The sequence below is a fragment of the Calliphora vicina genome, chromosome 3, assembly GCF_958450345.1.
Source record: "Calliphora vicina chromosome 3, idCalVici1.1, whole genome shotgun sequence".
In the NCBI taxonomy this organism is placed as follows: Eukaryota; Metazoa; Arthropoda; class Insecta; order Diptera; family Calliphoridae; genus Calliphora; species Calliphora vicina.
The window spans coordinates 23,385,767-23,405,261 of NC_088782.1; the positions used below are offsets into that span (position 1 = coordinate 23,385,767).

The following is a 19,495-nucleotide window of genomic DNA, read 5'->3' on the forward strand; positions in this document are numbered from 1 at the left end:
TCAGTAAAAAAGGAGCCACGATTAAGTTTAAACAATTTAAAAGGAGTCACGAATAAGTTTAAAGAGCCACGATTATATGTAAAAATTCAGTAAAAAAGGAGCCACGATTAAGTTTAAAAATTCACTATAAAAGGAGCCACGATTAAGTTTAAAAAGAGCCACGATTATGTTTAAAAACTCAGTATAAAAGGAGCCATTTAATTGGATGAAAACGTTTTAGGTAGGATAAAGTTTATTTTAAAGTTTTATTAAAAACACAATTACACAATTTTTTTTTTTTTCAAAAATGTTGTTCATGAAATACGTTTTTTATTAATCAATTTTTTTTGGTTTCAAAAACGTCTTATTTTAATTAAGAACCTTTTGTTTTTTGCATCGTAAAATATTGTTTAATATCGTTCAATAACGTTTAAGGCAAAAACAATTTTTGTGGGAAAAAGTTTATTTTAATGCAAAACGGTTGTCGCAAAAAAAAAATTTATGAAAACCATTTTTTTTTTGTTTTAAAAACGATTATGATAAAAAAACTCTTTCGTTTTGAAAAATGTTTTTTATTTGTTTCAAAAACCGGTTTTTATGAAAACCATTTTTAAAATTCCTTTAGATAAAAATCAAATTGAAAAGTCGATATTTGTCGATAAAAACTATTTAATTGTGAAATCATTTTTCAAAATGTTCAAATATTTAAAGAATTTAGGGTAATAAGTTTGACTATTGTGATCTTTTTATACCCTTCATTCTGTTTGTAATTTCTACATTTTTCATTTGCAAACCCATAAAGTTTATATAATCTGGATCGTTATAGATAGCAGAGTCGATATAGCCATCTTCGTCTGTGCGTCTGTATGTTGAAATCAACTTTCTAGAGCCCCCAAATAACGGTTTCGTTACTATTTAAAATCTAGAATATCGACCCACAAGTGGCTGAGATATACATAAGCAAAAACCTCGATATTTTTTACTTATATTTTATATGCGGATTACTAAGTCATTAATATAGACAATATGGATATCTAATGATAGATATTTCAAAGAGCTTTCCAACGACTTATAAAACGCCAAAGAAATTCGGACCAACAATGGGTCAAAATCGAGTTTTTTTTCAACCAAAATGTTTTTAACAAAAGTTTATTGTTTAACCAAATTTTTTGCACAAATAAAATATTAATTTTGAAAGAAATAATGTTTTTTTCATCAACAAATGTTTTCAAACTGATAAAGCAGATAAATGGTCTAGATCAACCATTTGGGAGGCGTTAATAAAGTAAAATATATTTTACATTTTTCTTTTTTTCCATTTTTATATTAAAACTTTTCGGTTTTTGGGTGTGGAAATTTCCTTCTCCCCTTGGATCCGCGAGATAAGTATCAAGTTTTATAATTCAGCAGTGTGAATGTATCTTAGAAGGAAAATATAATTTACACTGTCATTAAAGAACATTTTTGTAAAACTCTATAATCGAAAGCTAAGTTAAGGGGATACTACAGATTCAGCCCAGCCGAATTTAAAACTTTGTTATTTTATTTTTAAATAATTTTCGTTTTATTTATTTTTATTATTTCTTATTATTTTAAATTACTAATTACTAAAAAAAAAATTCTTTAAATTAATTTTATAAATAATTATTTTAGTTGTTGTTTAATTATAATATTATAATTTTTGTGTTTTGTTTTAATATATTTCTTTTAAATTATAGATAAATTTGATATCAGAGGTAGTTTTAAAATAGGCTTAATATTCTTTTGTTTTGTTTTGCTTTTTCTTCATATCTTGTTTAATGTTTTTTTTATTAAAATTAAACATAATTTATAAAGATTTTTTTAAAAAAAGTTTTAGCTTTAATTAAAAATTATTTTTAATTAATAAATTTTGCTTTCTTATTATTTTATTAAGTTATTTTGTCTATATTTTGTTTAATATTTTGTTAATGCTTGAGGCTATTTGTTTATATATTTTTTTTTATTCTTTTTATAGACATCGATATATTGGCTAAATTTCTTTTTATATTTTCTTTTGTTTTTAGTTTTAATTGAAATATTTTGTTGCTGTTTTGTTTTGTTATGTTTTCTTTATGTTTATCTTTTTATGTTTGTGTTTTTTTATGAAACCATTTTTTTTTTGTTTTATGTTTTTCTTTAGTTAAATTTTATTTAAATATTTGTTTTAAACTTAAGTTAAGGAAATAATTTAATTAAAGAAAAAATATACTTACATTATGAAAGGGCATATTTTTAGGTGTTTTTTGTTTTTCATGGAGGGCCTAAAAGTAGGCATTTCCTTTTAAATTATAAGTATTTTATCATGTTTATTTAAATAATGTTATATTTAATTAAAATTTTAAACAAAAATGGAAGCTCCAATTCATGAGAATATAAATAATAAAAGATATTTAAGAAAAAATACGCTCTACCATTTGAAAAATTCCTAAAGACATGTTAGTAAACTGTGGAAATTTCGGTTTACTTATGTTCATATTGTTCAACTAATTAATGATATAAATGCAATTGCTATTTTCAGCTTAAAATACCAGACTTTCCTTCACCATGAGTGGCATTCTGTTTGTAATTTCTACATTTTTTTATTTGCGACTCCATAAAGTTTATATAATCTGGATCGTTATAGATAGCGGACTCGATATAGCCACGCCCGTCTGCCAGGCTGTATGTTGAAATCAACTTTCCGTAGCCCCCAAATAACTTACAGTCATAATTTATACATCAATATATCCACTATAGACCCGGTTCGGTTGCTATTTAAAATCGAGAAAATCGGCCCACAAATGGCTAAGATATAAGGATAAAACCATGACCACTTCGATTATTTACCTATTATAGACAATAATATAGACAATATGGGTATCTAATGATAGATATTTCAAAGACCTTTGAAATGGCGTATATACAGCTATAGTTAGTCGAAAAATGGGTCAAAATCAGGAAAAACATTTTATAACATTTTTTTTTCAGACATTTTTTTTTTGTCACAAAATTTTTTTTACTGATAAATAATGTTTGAAGATCAAGAATTGTAGGCATTACTCCATGAATATTGTTGTAAAACCGAACAAGAGCTTGCAAAATCATTGGGAGCTATTCAAACAGCAATTTCAAAACGTTTGCGAGCAGCAGGATTCAAACAAAAGCATGGGAATTGGGTACTATACGAATTTGAAGCCGATAGAACTTGAAAGACGATTTTGCATGTCCGAAATGCTGCTTAAACACTATAAAAGAAAATCATTTTTGCACTGCATCATTACTTGCGATGAAAAGTGAATCCATTACGATAACTCCAAGCATAATCGATCGTATATGAAGCCCGGTCAACCAACCGAATCGATAGCAATGCCAAATATTCATGTCGCTAAGGTAATTCTCTGTATTTGGTCCTATTAGTAAGTTTTGCCTCACCCGCTTTATAGTGCAGACCCTGCCCCGTATGACTACTATTTGTTTCGATAAGATGCTGAACGCTCTCTCTGGAATACGCTTCATTTTGAAGCATCCGATATAGGCTTGATTCGCTCTTGGCCTCAAAAGATGATCAGTTCTCTTGGCTTGGAATCCATACAATTTTGCATACAGCTGCTTAAATTTGCACTGTTTGAATTGTTTTCTAATAGCTTATGTTTCCGATAGATTATTCAGCAACATTTTTAAATCACGCTGGCAATAGTCGCTCATATATCAATTGTGTATTTAAAGTCCAGCAACATGTTGCTGCATAGACTACAAAATATAAAAATGATTGAAAATCCTTATTTTTTAAATGTTTTTAAGCTTAGAGAATGAGTCTAGCAACATGTTGATAGAAACAAAAATGTTTAATGTTTGTGACAACTGAGTTAAAGTGTTGATAAAACTTTAATTTCTTTTTGGTGAACATGTTGCTGTCAATAATATTTATTTTCAGAGACACACTTTTTTGGGAAACCGTAAAGGATTTTGTGAAATCGTATGTGTCCAATAGATTATTCAGCAACATTTTGAAATTACTCTGACAACATGTTGCTCGTATATAAAATGTGTATCTAAAGTCCAGCAACATTATTCTAAATTCTTATTTTTTAAATGTTTTTAAGCTTAAAGAGTGATATAAATTTGGCTGAAAATGACATAATATTCGCAACATGTTGCTAAAAAACAAAACTGATTAATGTTTCTGACAAGTGTGTTGAAGTGTTGATAAAACTTTAATTTATTTTTTGGCAACATGTTGCTGTCAATAATATTGACAGCTACATGACAAGTTTTTTTTTTAGAATTCTTAACGGATTTTGTATACAGCTGCTTAAATTTGCTCTGTTTGAATTGTTTTCCGAAATCTTATGTCTATGATAGATTATTCAGCAACATTTTGAAATTACTCTGGCAACAAGTTGCGCATATATCAAGTGTGTATTTATAGTCCTGAAACATGTTGCTACATATACTATAAAATATACAACTTGTTCAAAATCCTTTTTTTTAAATGTTTTTAAGCTTAGAGTGATATAAATTTGGCTGAAAATGTCATACTATCCGCAACATGTTGCTAGATACAAAAATGTTTAGTGTTTCTGACAAGTGAGTTAAAGTGTTGAAAAAATTTCTATTTCTTTTTTGGCAATATGTTGCTGTCAACAATATTATTTATTTTCGGAGAAATTTTCCGTTTAATTTGACACATTTTTTTTTGGAAAACGTAAAGGATTTTGTATACAGCTGCTTAAATTTGCACTGTATGAATTGTTATGTTTCCAATAGATTGTTCAGCAACATTTTGAAATTACTCTGACAACATGTTGCTTTTATATCAAATGTGTATTTATAGTGCAGCAACATACTCTACAAAATATACAACTTGTTCAAAATCCTTTTTTTAAATGTTTTTGAGCTTAAAGAGTGATATGAATATATTCGCAACATGTTGCTAGAAACAAAATGTTGTTATTTGGAATCATAACTGAACAATATCAGTTATGATTTTTTTTTCAAGTATAGAGCGGAGTGTAAGATTTTCTATATAATTTATTAATTTTGTTTATTAAATTAAATATATTTTGTAATAATTTTAAGGTATATAAATATTTTTAGATTTTTTTTTTTTAAATAAATTTCTTTTATTCTTTTATTATATTTTAAATATATATATAATTATATTTAATAATTAAATTTACTAAAACTAAAAACTAAATTGTAATTATTAAAAAAAATATGTTGGATTTATATATATGTACAATATTATATTTTATTTTTAAATAAAAACTTAAACAATTTCTATAAAATAAAATAGAAAAATATGCGCTTTTTTATTAAATTATATAGAATAAAAATAAGATTAAATTAAAATACTTAGTTGTTAACATTGCCATGAATATTATGTTATTTTAATAATAAAAAGAAATAAACAAAAAAAATAAATTTCCTCTACAATAATAAATTTTCTATAAAAAAATAAAATAAACAAATTATAATTAAATAAAATAAATAAATTTTGAACACATTATGTGTGATTTTTTTTCTTGCTTTTAAATAAGTTAATAAACAAAATAATGATAAATAAATAAAAATTTTAAAAAATTATAAAGTTAACAAAATTTTTAAATATTTTTTTTAAGTTTTTATAAAAAGTGGCAATGTTGTTTTAGGTTTTTATTGTGTTTTTGTGTATGTGTGTCTTTAAAGCGCTGTTTTACTATTTTCTTTAAAATTATGTATGTAGATTTTTTTGTATTTTGTCTTAATTAGAAAAAATATATAGAAATAAAAATATATAAAGCATTATTATAAGTATGGTATTTAAATGTTTATTTTGTTGGTTTTTTTTATTATTTTTATTTTGTTTTGTTTTAATATAGCGACATTAGTTACAAATGGAAATGATGTGTATTTTGTTTTGTTTTATATATATTTTATTTATTAATAATTATGTTTAAAGTTAAAGTGGACACTTAGTATTTAGCATCAAAATGCAGCAACATTGTTTCATAGTAATTGTGGGCAACAAATATCTATCATTTTAAACCATTTCTCTAAATTATGTTTTAAAAGTTTTCTCTATAGGCTGTTAAGAATGTTTGGATTTTTATTTATTTATTTATCAATTTTATTCATGAAAAGCAGTCTTTAGTTTGTTTATGTTAATGTTTATTAAGATTTTAGAGAGAGAGAGAGAGTTTATGGCAACATGTTGCTGGCAACATTTTTAAAAAAGAAATATTCAAAGCCTGGTAAAATGTGTAATTATTCTATTGTTATTGTTAAAATTTTATTCTAGCAACATGTTGCTGCAACAAAGTTTATTTAGAACTTATGAACATAAAGCTTTAGCAAATAATATAAACTTGTATTGAACTACATTTCCACTAACATGTTGCTAGCAGCATTTTGAAAAAAAAAAACTTGGTTAATAATTATAAAAACTACCTTGGCAACATGTTGCCGGAATAATAATTTAAAGAAAATAATGTTACAAAAAGAAATACTTCAATGTCTATGATATAATAATATACTGACAATTGTGGTATTTTACATCAGCAACATGTTGCTGACGATCTTTTGTAAAGACGCATTAAAGGCAACAAGAATGAAAATGTTGCTCATTATGAATATCAAAGAAAATATATTGTTATAAGTAAATTTGTATTTAAAGTCTAGCAACATGTTGCCAGAAACACACCAAAAATTGACAATTTAACTAAAATACCTTTTTATATAAGTTTCAAAAATTTAAATCATATGTTGCTTGAAATGTTGCGCAACATGTTGCTAGTAATGAATATTATTAATATTGCTAACATGTTGTCTACAAAAAACATTGCAAATCGAGTACAGCTTAAATTTGTTTTAATACATTATTCAGCAACAGTTTGAAATTGCTCTGGAAACATGTTGCTCATATATCAAGTGAGTATTTATAGTCCAGCAACATGTTACTACATAGACTAATATAAAAATGATTCAAAATTCTCTTTTAAATGTTTTTAAGCTTAGAGTGATATAAATATGACTGAAAAGATCATAATATTCGCAACATGTTGCTAGAAACAACTTTGTTTAATTTTGCTGACAAGTTGTTTCCGAGTACTTTTTTTAATTTTGCAATTAAAGTTAAAATGTTGATAAAATTTTGATTTATTTTTTGGCAACATGTTGCTGTCAATAATATTTATTTTAACAGGCATTTTCTGTTTAATTTGACACGTTTTTTTTTGGAAATCGTAAAGGATTTTGTATACCGATTCATTATTCAGCAACATTTTGAAATTACTCCGGCAACATGTTGCTAATATATCAAATGTGTATTTATAGTCCAGCAACATGTTGCTACATGGACTCCAACATTTTTAAGTTAATCAAAAGGTTTTTATTAAATATTGCTGAACATTTCTATTTCAATATTTGTGCAACATGTTGCTAACAACAACATGTTGCTATCAATATTGCTATTAAATTGTCGACAGAAAATATGTTAAATTGGAAACAGCTTAAAGTCATTTTAATAGATAATTCAGCAACATGTTTATATAACTTTGGTTACATGTTGCTCATACTTTAAATGGATATCTATTGTTGGGCAACATGTTGCTAAATCCAAATTAATGTTTTTATGCTTAAAGACAGCTATAAATATTTAAGAAAATGTGTAACAACTTGGGAACAAAGAAACGTTTGAAATAGTTAAATGTTGCTAACAATTTGTCAACAACTTTATGCTGAATTTAGTTTGATTATTCAGAACATTGTATAGCATTATTATTTTGGCAACATGTTGCTCTTTTATCGCTCTCTCTCACTTATGTTTATAAACATTGTTTAATGTTCACCACATTCCAAACCTTTTTAATCTAAAAAAAACACACAGTTTACTCGTGCATCTCTTTACTACGTATTGCAGTGCTTACAATTACTATTATGACAATTGCACGCTGATGCCGATAGACTTTTCATACTTGTATTACTATTGTTACGCGTTATATTGCCCGATTGACATTCCATATGGACGAGTTCGTCTTTCGAGCAAACAGACGCAGAGACAGCCAATGTGGGACTGCATGAACTACTCTTGAGAGTCTGTAGAGTACTGGAAGCGGAAACTGAAGTGTCGCCCACCAAACTGTCCAATAGTAGTTGTTGGTGGAGCTGTTGTTTCTGTTGATGTTGTTGTTGTGGAGGATGATATGAGGCTATGGGCACCGACACCGATAAGGGTGGTGTTGGTATGCGTTCCATATGTTGTTGTTGTGTAGTCGATGTTTGAGGGAATGTTGTGGTTGCCGTTGGGGTTGCTACCCCGATTGTGGTTAATAGCTGGGTACTGGGTACTAGACCAGCCGATATATTATTGCTTGATGTCCCTGAGTTTGAGTGTGGCAATTGTGTTGGACCGTAATTGCAGAGCGTGGTCTTTAGCGTTGAGGCCGTTGATATGGGTAGCGTGTTAAGTGGTGCCGTTGTTAGTGATGTTACCGAGGCTGTGGTGTTGCACAATAAGGACGTATTACTGCCTAAAGCTAATGAGGAGCCCGAAGACGATGACGACGTAGAGGCCGATGACAGTGATGAGCATAATGAGGAGCCGGATGAGGACGATAGTGAAGCTGACGAAGAACCCGACGTTAGATTGTTTGGAGATTTTGGTGAACTTTTTCGATAAAAGAATTTTGTTATCACATTAGGTTTTGATTTTGGTTGTTGCTGCTGTTGCTGCTGGTGGTGATGATGATGATGTAAGCTGGATGAACTACTGCTAGTGCTAGAATAATTGCTGGCCAAATAAAGGCCGGCGGCCAAGGAATGATCTGGAACATCTTTAATTGTTTTATTGGGTGGTGGCTTGATATAGGAGCGTGTTATTTCCGATTGCTAAAAATCAAAATAAAAAATTAGCAATTTTTTTTTAATATTTCAAAAAGAAATAAAACACTTACTTGATAACTGGTTCTAAGCGGAGCACTGTAACGTTCCGAGGGTGTCCACTCACTGTCGGGCAGCGGCACATGATGCGGACAGCATAAAGTCTGCTGCTGTTGTGGCAGATATTGATAGTGCTGATGATGATCGTGACTATGCGAACTCACCGAACAGGCCAAACTGCATGAACCACTACTGCCGCAAGAACTGCTAATGTTGCTGCTGCCATTGCCACCACTCCCACTGGCCGTATTGCCATATTTCAAGGTGGTGGCCTCTATACCGCCACGGGCAACACTGCTGCTACTACCACTACTGCTGCTAAGGCTACTGCTGCCATCACTATTGTTGGTCATTGAGGAAAAACTGTTGTTGTTGTGCTGCTGGCTAATGCTGCTGGTGTGGTTGGCGTTATTATTGTTGAGACCGCTGCTGCTAATACTATGGTTGCCACTTGTTGATGTTGCTGCTGTGTTACAACTACTGCTGCTATTATTTGGTGTTGTCGTCATACGTTGATAGTTATTCAAACTGTAGTTGTGATGATATTGTTGCTGCTGCTGTTGTTGTTGCTGATGATGATGATGGTGGGAATGTATTTTATTTGTGTGATGATTTTGTTGTTGCTGTTGCTGTTGTGTTTGTTGTAGTTGATTGTTACTTATATTGCTATTGTTTTTACTATTAGTATTATTAGTGCTGCTGCTGCTGCTACTGCTACTGCCACGAATCACAGTTTCGCTACGTACTGCTAAAAGTTCTCTTGCTGCATCTAAACGCATTCTACAAATGTATTGGCCCCTGTTATTTAGACAAAGAAATATATTATTAATATTTATATTTGGGAAATATTTTAACTATTTTATGTTACCTATCATCGGGCGGTGTGTTTAAAGAGGTGCGGGTTGGAACGCCAAGCCGCTCCATTCCCGCGCAGCCGGCTGTCTGTACCGATAGCATCTAAAAGTAAAATTAAAATGGAAATAATTAATAATGGCTTTAAAATAAAGTTTTTTTAAAGTTAAAACTAAAAAGAGAATTTTGAAAAACAGAAATGTGGCAATGTATGTGGCAATAAGTATTGCTTTGGCAACAATGTTTGTAAATGTTACTTTTGCAACAATGTTGCTAAACATTTTTGTAGCAACATTATTGATGCTATAATGTTTTTCAAAATGATTCAAGTAACACAGATTGGAGCAACAATATTGCTAAACTGTGTAAGCAACAATGTTGCTAAACATTATTGAATTCTTGTACATGTTTTTATGGAAAATGTTTATTATATAATGATATTTTATGAATTATTTATATTAATCCCTTCTCAATTTCCGTTTCAATTAAATATGCTTAACAGCAACATGTTTCACCTCAATGTTGCTATACTTTTAAAGGTCAATTGTAAACATAAATTGCATTTTTTTTACATTAAGAAGGAATACAAATGTCTTGATCACTTTGAAACTAGACATCATTAAGATTTTTTTATTATTTAAATAAATATACACAAATGTTTCATTAAGTAAATCTTTTAATTTTTTTTATTACGACAAATAGTTTGTGTATGGTTTTAAGTATTTATATTATAATTTTCTATAAACCAATTAATATAAATATTTATGACCACATTTATTTCACAGGACCCATTAACTCTGAGCCAAAACTAGCAGACAGACTAGACAACAACAGCAAAAATTGTTTATGAAAATATAAATTTAAAATTTATATTTTATGGCAGCATAAAAGCGCTATTAAAAATTCATTATATACAACTTTAAAACACTCAAGCTCATAATGCTAGCACTACTTAAGCAAATACTTATTGTAATTTAGGCATTGACATCATTGTGCGAAAAAATTCCATTTCAATATTAAAAAATATTTGCGAAAACAAAGTTTTAAATTACTTATGAAACACACTTTCTAAATATTTTTACAGATCAGCGGTTTTCTTAAGATATCATCTTATTAATTATGGGTTTTTGTTATTGGCTGTTTTAAGTGTTTACGAATTTGGTTTTGATTTTTTTTTTTTTTGAAAATAAACGTGTGATTTTTTTGTTGTTTTAAAATGCGTGTGACTGTGTTAAAACCCAGACAAAAAGTTATTTAAATAATTTATAATAAATACTAATAACATTTTTTAATTAATTATTCATAAAGTTGGCATAATATTCATTAAAGTTTTTAAACTAAATGACTGGCAAAAATGTAAATTCATATTGAGTTGAGGAACTGAAAAAAATAAGTTATTTTGCAGACGTATATCTTTTTTTGTTTACTTTTGAAAGTTATTTTAAAATGATGCCAGACATTTTTTTAATAAAAATTCCCAAGACAAGGTAGAATTTACTTAATTTTTTATATACTTTTGAAAAGAAAGCTATACTTTTTTCATTAGCAACATGTTTAGAACAGCGGTTAAAGCAACATTGTTGCTAAACCATATTAAGGCAACAATGTTGCTAAACATTATTGAGGTTAAGCATCGTTAAACAATATTTTGAGGAACAATGTTCTTATACATTATTGGAGCAACAATGTTGCTCAATATTATAAAAGCAACATTGTTGATAAACACTATTGGCAACAATTTCCAATAATTTTTAGCAACAATGTTGAACTATTAAACTATATATGCAACAATGTTGCTAAATATTAAATTAGCAAAAGTACTGCCAAACATTATAATAGCAACAATGTTGCTAAACATTATATCAGCAACAATGTTGCTAAATTTTATATGTGAAAAATTTAGCTAGACAACATATTAGCAACAATGTTGTTAAACATTATATTAGCAACAATGTTGTTAAACATTATATTAGCAACAGTACTGCCAAACATTATATTAGCAACAATGTTGCTAAACATTATACCAGCAACAATGTTGCTTAACATTATATCAGCAACAATTTTGCTAAACATTATATCAGCAACAATGTTGCTAAACATTATATGAGCAACAATTTTGCTAAACATTATATTAGCATCAATGTTGCTAAACATTATATGAGTAACAATTTTGCTAAACATTATATTAGCAACAATGTTGCTAAACATTATAAGTGCAACAATGTTGCTAAACTTTATATGAGCAACAATGTTGCCAAACATTATATGTCGCTAAACATTATATTAGCAACAATGTTGCTAAACATTATACCAGCAACAATGTTGCTTAACATTATATCAGCAACAATGTTGCTAAACATTATATCAGCAATAATTTTGCTAAACATTATATTAGCAACAATGTTACTAAACATTATATGAGCAACAATTTTGCTAATTATATTAGCAACAATGTTGCTAAATATTATATCAGCAACAATGTTGCTAAACGTTATATCAGCAACAATGTTGCTAAACATTATATCAGCAACAATGTTGCTAAACATTATATGAGCAACAATTTTGCTAAACATTATATTAGCAACAATGTTGCTAAACATTATAAGTGCAACAATTTTGGTAGACATTATATTAGCGACAATGTTGCTAAACTTTATATGAGCAACAATGTTGCCAAACATTATATGTCGCTAAACATTATATTAGCAACAATGTTGCTAAACAGTATATCAGCAACAATGTTGCCAAAGATTATATTAGCAATAATATTGCTAAACATTATATTAGCAATAATGTTGCTAAACATTATATCAGCAACAATGTTGATATACATTATATTATATGTTGTTAAACATTATATCAGTTGCTATACATGTTGCTAAACATTATATGAGCAACAATGTTGCTAAATAACTATTAATTATTTTGGATAAAAAAAAATTAATTTTTCAACATAGTCTCCTTTGAGCTCTATGTTGAAAAATTGTAGAAACAATGTTGCTAAAGGTCTTTTAAGAAATAATGATTTTGAACAGAATTTAAGCAACAATATTGCTAATTTTATTAAGGCGTTATTATTGAAACAACAATGTTGCTATACGCTTAGTGGAAACAAAGTTGCGAAATTTTTAAAATATTACTTAGTAAACATTATTAAATCAACAATGTTGCTAGCTTTTATTGAAGCAACAATGATGCTGAACATTAAAAAAATCTTTAATTTTCGCCACAATTTCATTATTTTTCAATACTTTCAAATCCATAACCTGCTCTAAAAGCATTTTTAACAATTGCCAACTAAATATTAAAACAAATTCAACCAGCAACAATGTTGCTAAACATTTCCCTAAATCAATAAAATCTCATAAAACACAATAATCGATAAATTTAAACAAAAAAAAAAATAAAAATTTATTTGTTCACTTAGTGTTTTAGATCATTAATACTATCGATGGCAACATTGACAAAAATATTAACAAATACATTGTTTTATTTTACCTGGTGACAAGCCAAATGACTTTAACGTTAGTTTATCGGTACAAGAAAATTTTAAATTAATGTTCCTATTTGTTTATGCAACAATGTTGCTAAACCCAGATACATATTAATAATAATAATAACTCAACTAACTATAAATATTTTATTATTAAACTGATTTCTTATATACTACCTATACTTGTTTTCTAATATGCCATATTCCTAATAAGTTGTTACCTTTTTTGAAAATTAAAATTTAAAAAAAAACTCAAATATTTTTCTAAAAAAAAAAATCAAAATTCTAAAAATATATTGTTATTTTACGTATTTCTATAGTTGTTGGCTCTGCTATGTATATTTCGTGGGTATATTTATTGTTGTTATTGCTGTTTTTTTAGTTTCATTTTGAGACTTTACGTCTGACATGAGTCTATGGTAATTTTCTACATTTATTTTGTATTCCGCGTTGTGAGACATTTTATATATATATTTTTTTTGTATTTTTGTTATTTTTAAAGTACATAAATACACGAGTTTTTTTCTAACAATATCTCGTGTATTGTTAGCGACATAAACAACAATTGCTGCAAAACAAAAAAAAGTCAAAATAAAAAAAGATGATGAGTGCAGTTGCCTCAGTTGGCATTTAGCCAAAATACCATTTGTTTTGTTGTAGCTTCGGTTGGCCATGTTTGTGTGGCACTATATGCACATTTGTATTTGGATGCTTTTTTATTCGGTTAACGTTGTTATGGTTATAGACGGTCATAACCTGAGTTATTATCACAAAAAAATGTGTGGCCTACAAACAAAAAAAAAACAATTTTGTATATATTTTGTTTGTTTTCTCTTATACGAATTACTCGTACGTATGCATGTTTACAACAGATTTTAAGTGGTCTAGCAAAATTTATGTTCATGTATGTATAGCTATTTTGAAATATGGTTTATTTGTTGTATTTTAAATTTTTAGTATTTTTGTTTAATAAAATGTAAAAAAATCTGAGATTTTTAGGGAATTTTTTAGTTTTTAGATATTAATTGTGTGCAAATTGTTTACTATTTAAGATTAGCAACAAATGTTGCTCAGAGAAATTTTGCATAAAATTGCTTAAATTAAGTTATAATTGACTTTTTAAGCATTATGATAGTTACAATCACTTTAGCAACAATGTTTCTTAACATATTATACTGCTGCTAAACATTTTATAATGTTGCTAATCATTTTATAATGTTGCTAAACATTTTCTCAGCAACAGAGTTTGTTATATTAACATTATATTAGCAATAATGTTGCTAAATATTATATTAGAAACAATGTTGCTAAAACTAATGTTAGCAACAATGTTGTTAATATTATTTTAGAAACATTAAATATAAAATATACACAAAATTAAAAATATTAGCAACAATGATGCTAGACATTAGTTTATGTTGCTAAACATGATATTAGCAACATTATTGATAAACATAATGTTAGCAACAATGTTGCTTAAATTATATATATATTGATAAACATTAAGAATTAAATATGTTAGCAACAATGCTGCTCAAATCCATGAAGATTGTTGTAAAACTCAACAAGAGCTTGCAAAATCATTGAGAGCTAATCAGGCAGCAATTTCAAAACGTTTGCGAGCAGCATGATTCATTGAAAATAAAATAAATTGGGTACCATACGAATTGAAGCCGTAAGAACTTGAAAGACGATTTTTCATATCCGAAATGATGCTTGAACGTATAAAATAAAACAATTTTTGCACCGAATCATTACTTGCGATGAAAAATGCATTCCTTATGATAACCCGAAACGTAAGAGATCGTATGTGAAGCCCGGCCAACCAGCCGAATCGATACTGAAGCCAAATATCCATTTCGCTAAGGTAATTCTTCGTATTTGGTGGAAGTAGAAAGGTCCGGTCCTATCTATTATGAGCTGCTGAAATCGTTTGGCCGAAAAACCGTAATATCATCATAACGCTAGGACACAAGGTTTTTGTGGAGTGGGGCGATTGGCATTAAAAATAATTATGATAAAAATTTTCGTATCGAAATGGAAATCGAATATGTTTTACTAAATTTTCTGACCAAACAAACGAAATAGCAAAGTAACACTGATTTCGATGAACAATAAATACTCTGTGTTTTTTTATATCGAATTCAATTTAATATATTTTTCAAACCATAGCACCCTGACGGTAGAGCTTTGCAAAAATGACTTCAAAAAATATAATTGTTTAGCAAAATGCCAATTGATGCCAATAAACTAGGTTTTAAAGACTATAGAAAAGGTGGTTAGAAAAGCGACCACTAAACTGCAAAGAGTTAAAATGTATTTAGATTGAAGTGGTTGGGAAATGTTGCTACGGAATGTATTACCAACAATGTTGCTTATTACTTCAAAGTAAAAAATGTTTCGAAACATGACAAGAATTGTTGCTAAACATTTCTATATCAACATTGTATACAACACAATGTTAGTCAAATTTACAAATGTTGCTGAACATTATTTAAGCAGCATTGATGATTTGAAATTTTAAAATTTATTTCTAAATGCCTACATATTTAATTGTTTTTTAAATTAATTTATTGATTGATAGTAAAAAGTCTGTGCTATTGAATTCCACCATTAGTTTGCATTATTTAAAAAAAAAATAAAAATAAACAAATTTAGTAATCATTCTGTCTTAAATGTTAAACAAAATTTTGCTGACGCAAGTTCCAAAATGATACAAACAAAAGTTAAATAAATTTTTCGCAACAAAAAAAAGTTAAAACGTGCCACAAAAACAAGACTACTACTTGCAACTCTAACCCCTCAGCAACAAATGGAACAAACAATCAAGCAGCAACAACAACAAATAAAATAAAAATGCCGTTAGACTAACAAATATTATTAAGGCAAAAACAAAATGTTTAAATGTACGAGTACTACACCATTTCCAATTGTATTTCAGGAATGTCAGAATTTTCTAATTATATTTCAGAATAGTCTAATAGCAATACCAATGGAAATTTCTGAAATACAAATAGACATTTCTGATAAACAATTGGAAAATTCTGAAATACAATTTGAAATTTTTTAAGTATAAATTAAAAATTCTGAAATACAAATGGAAATTTCTGAAATATAATTGGAAATTTCGGAAATTCAATTAAAAAATTCTGAAATATAATTGGAAATTTCGGATATTCAATTGGAAATGGTGTAGTACTTCTGAAATATAATTGGAATATTCTGAAATTCAATTAGAAAATTCTGAAATTTAATTGGAATTTTCTGAAATACAATTGGAAATGGTGTAGTGTGTATTTTACTGTTATTTACAATACCTACAACAATTTCTGTTCTACTACTTACATAAGTATTTACATAAATTGTGTATATAACAAAAAAAACACTGTAATAGGGAGTATATAAGGCAGACATTTATATCAAACTGACTGACTGCCTGACTGTCTGTCTGGTTGAAATTTTCCTGAGTGGGTATATGTGTATGAGTGAGCGAGTGAGTGAGTGAGAGCTGGTGTTTAAGGAAACAAAAGTCCTTGAAGTTACAACAAAAAAACAACAACATACACAAACACACGCAGACATACTTAAATTTATTTTTGTTTGCATTGGCTTTAGTTTTTGTTGCTGCCAACAATTTTACCGAGACACTAACACGCACGCACTCACACACATATATAAATAAATAAATATTGAGTGTGTCTGCTTTTAGGCTGTTTGGAAAGTATTATATAATAAAAACGTCTCTGCGTGTGAGTAGCGAGTGTCTGTCCTGCTGTCTGTATTTATTACAAAACATGGAATAAAAATGGCTTTTTCCTGGTACGAGAATTTGTCAGTAGAATATATTTTGCCATAAAATAACTTTTAGACCACTTTAACATTCACAACGCTCTTTTGTATAACTCTGGGAGTATGTCTGTCCTTTCGTTCGTCCGTCTGTCTGCTTATACTGTACGTCCTTTTATACTTGCCAGTCTCCTTGAAATGTATGAATGAATTTTGAGTATATAAAATACATAGTTATGTATTAAATTTTATACATATGTAAGTAAATGTCTGTTTTGAAGCATATTTTTCTATGTATACCTCAATCTTCTCAACTATTACAATATTTTAAGTCTATGTTTTAGTCCCTTTTGTCGCTAGTTGTTGTTGGTTTTTTTTCTTTTTCGAAAACATTTCATTAAGATCCTTTTGCAAATCCTTGTGATTCTTTGTCTATGGTTTTTGGCCGCCTTTTATGGTTTTGCTTGTTATTAATGATGTAGGTTGTATTTATGGAAACGAACAACAACAAAAAAACCAACAACTGAGATGAGTTAAACTAAGCTATAATTATGTAGATATAATGTTGGAGAAAACATAAAATATGTAAGCTTTATGTCTATTTAATAAGATTTAAAAGATTTATTTTTTTGCAAATTAAAGAGCTTGAAAGAACGGAAATTTATTTAATTTGCAGCAAAAGTTTAAAATTACTGCTATAGTTGTTTAAATAAAAAATATGTTGCCAAGAATTTAAATCATATTTTTTTTAAATAGAATTAAAATTTAAGTAATAAATGTTTAAATTTTGTAAAATGACGTTAGAATTGAACAAATACCTTGTTAGCAACATGTTGCATAAGAAAATTTATATAAAATTTTTAAATATTTCTTTAGAAAATTAAGATAATTATAAAACAATTTTAAGTTTTTCTTCTAAACTCGTAATTTTAAAAATGTTGCTAGCAACATGTTACTAAACTTTTTTAAAACAAAATAAATTTATTATATTTTCTGGTATTCATTTGAATTTCCACACACAATTTACAAAAATTAAAGAAAAAGTTGAATTTTTTTAAAAAAAATTTGTCAGCAACATGTTGATAAATAATTTTTAAAATACCGAATTTATTATATTTTGAGGAATTCATTTCAATTTCCAGAAAAATTTTACAACATTTAATGAAAATGTGGAAATTAAAAAAATGTTGCCAGCAACATGTTGCTAAATAATTTTTAAAATAACAAATTTTTAATATTTTCAAGGATTTAAATAACTTTTTATAGAAAAAGTGGAATATGAAAAATGTTGCCAGCAACATGTTGCAAAGTAATTTTGTTATTAGTCCATTTTATGAAATTTTGTTGGTCGTCATAAATAAAAAATAATATCTTAGAAAATGTTATCAACATGTTGCTGAAGAATTTATATTTTTTGGGAATCTTGTTAAATTTTCATACTAAATATAAAATAATTGAATAAAATTTTCAAATTAAAAAATCGTGACAGCAATGTTGCTAAAAATTTTGATTTATTTTCAGGATTTTGGTTAAATTCTCATGAAAAATTTTCCATATTTAAGGAAAATGTGAAATTTAAAAAATTTTTCCTAGCAACATGTTGCAAAGGTTTTTAAATATTTAATCTATATTTCATAAAATTTTGTTGATAATAAAAGAAAATTATTGTGTAACATGTTAAGAATAGAAAAATATACAATTTTTAAAATTGTTACCAGCAACATGTTGCTAAAGAATTTACAAATCAAACCAAATTTGTTATATTTTCAAGAATTTTGTAAACGTTTCTTTAAAAAAATATAATTCTTAAAGAAAATGAGGAAAATAAAAATGTTGCTAGCAACATGTTGCTATAAAAATTAAGAAATCATACCAAGTTTGTTATGGTTTTAGAAATTTTGTACAATTTTCATTAAAAATAATAATAAAACTTAGAGAATTTTAAGAAAATCAAAATGTTGCTAGCAACATGTTGCTAAAGAATTTATAAATCATACCAAATTCATTATATTTTCAAGAATTTTGTTTAATTTTCTTTAAAATTATATAATACATAGAGAAAATGAGGAGAATAAAAATTTTGCTAGCAACATGTTGCTAAAAAGTTAGAAATCATACAAATATATTCAGGAATTTTGTTAAATTTTCATTAAAAATATATAATAAATGAATAAAACTTAGAAAATAAAAATGTTGCCAGAAACATGTTGCTAAAGAATTTATAAATCAAACGAGATTTGTTATATTTTCAAGAATTTTGCTAAAGATTCATTAAAAATAAGTAATACTTAAGAAAATGAGAAAAATAAAAATGTTGCTAGCAACATGTTGCTATAAGAATTAGAAATCATACCAAATTTGTTTTGTAGTCAAGAATTTAGTAAAATTTTGCTTAGAAAACTTAAAGAAATAAATGAAAATACATATGTTGCTGGCAACATGTTGCTAACACATTTATAAATTAAA

General features: G+C 27.4%; 1 protein-coding gene across 1 annotated transcript in view; it reads right to left on the reverse strand.

Moving 5' to 3' along the window:
- Positions 1-7,807: 7,807 nt before the first annotated feature.
- Positions 7,808-19,495, reverse strand: part of LOC135953909 (serine-rich adhesin for platelets) — a 48,326-nt gene continuing 36,638 nt past the window's right edge. Inside the window, exons 3-5 of the mRNA XM_065503941.1 lie at positions 9,767-9,855; positions 8,913-9,696; positions 7,808-8,847 (exon numbers count right to left, since the gene is read on the reverse strand). Of these exons, the coding sequence (XP_065360013.1) occupies positions 7,867-8,847; positions 8,913-9,696; positions 9,767-9,855 (1,854 nt within the window). The 3' untranslated portion in view covers positions 7,808-7,866. The remainder of the gene's footprint in view (positions 8,848-8,912; positions 9,697-9,766; positions 9,856-19,495) is intronic.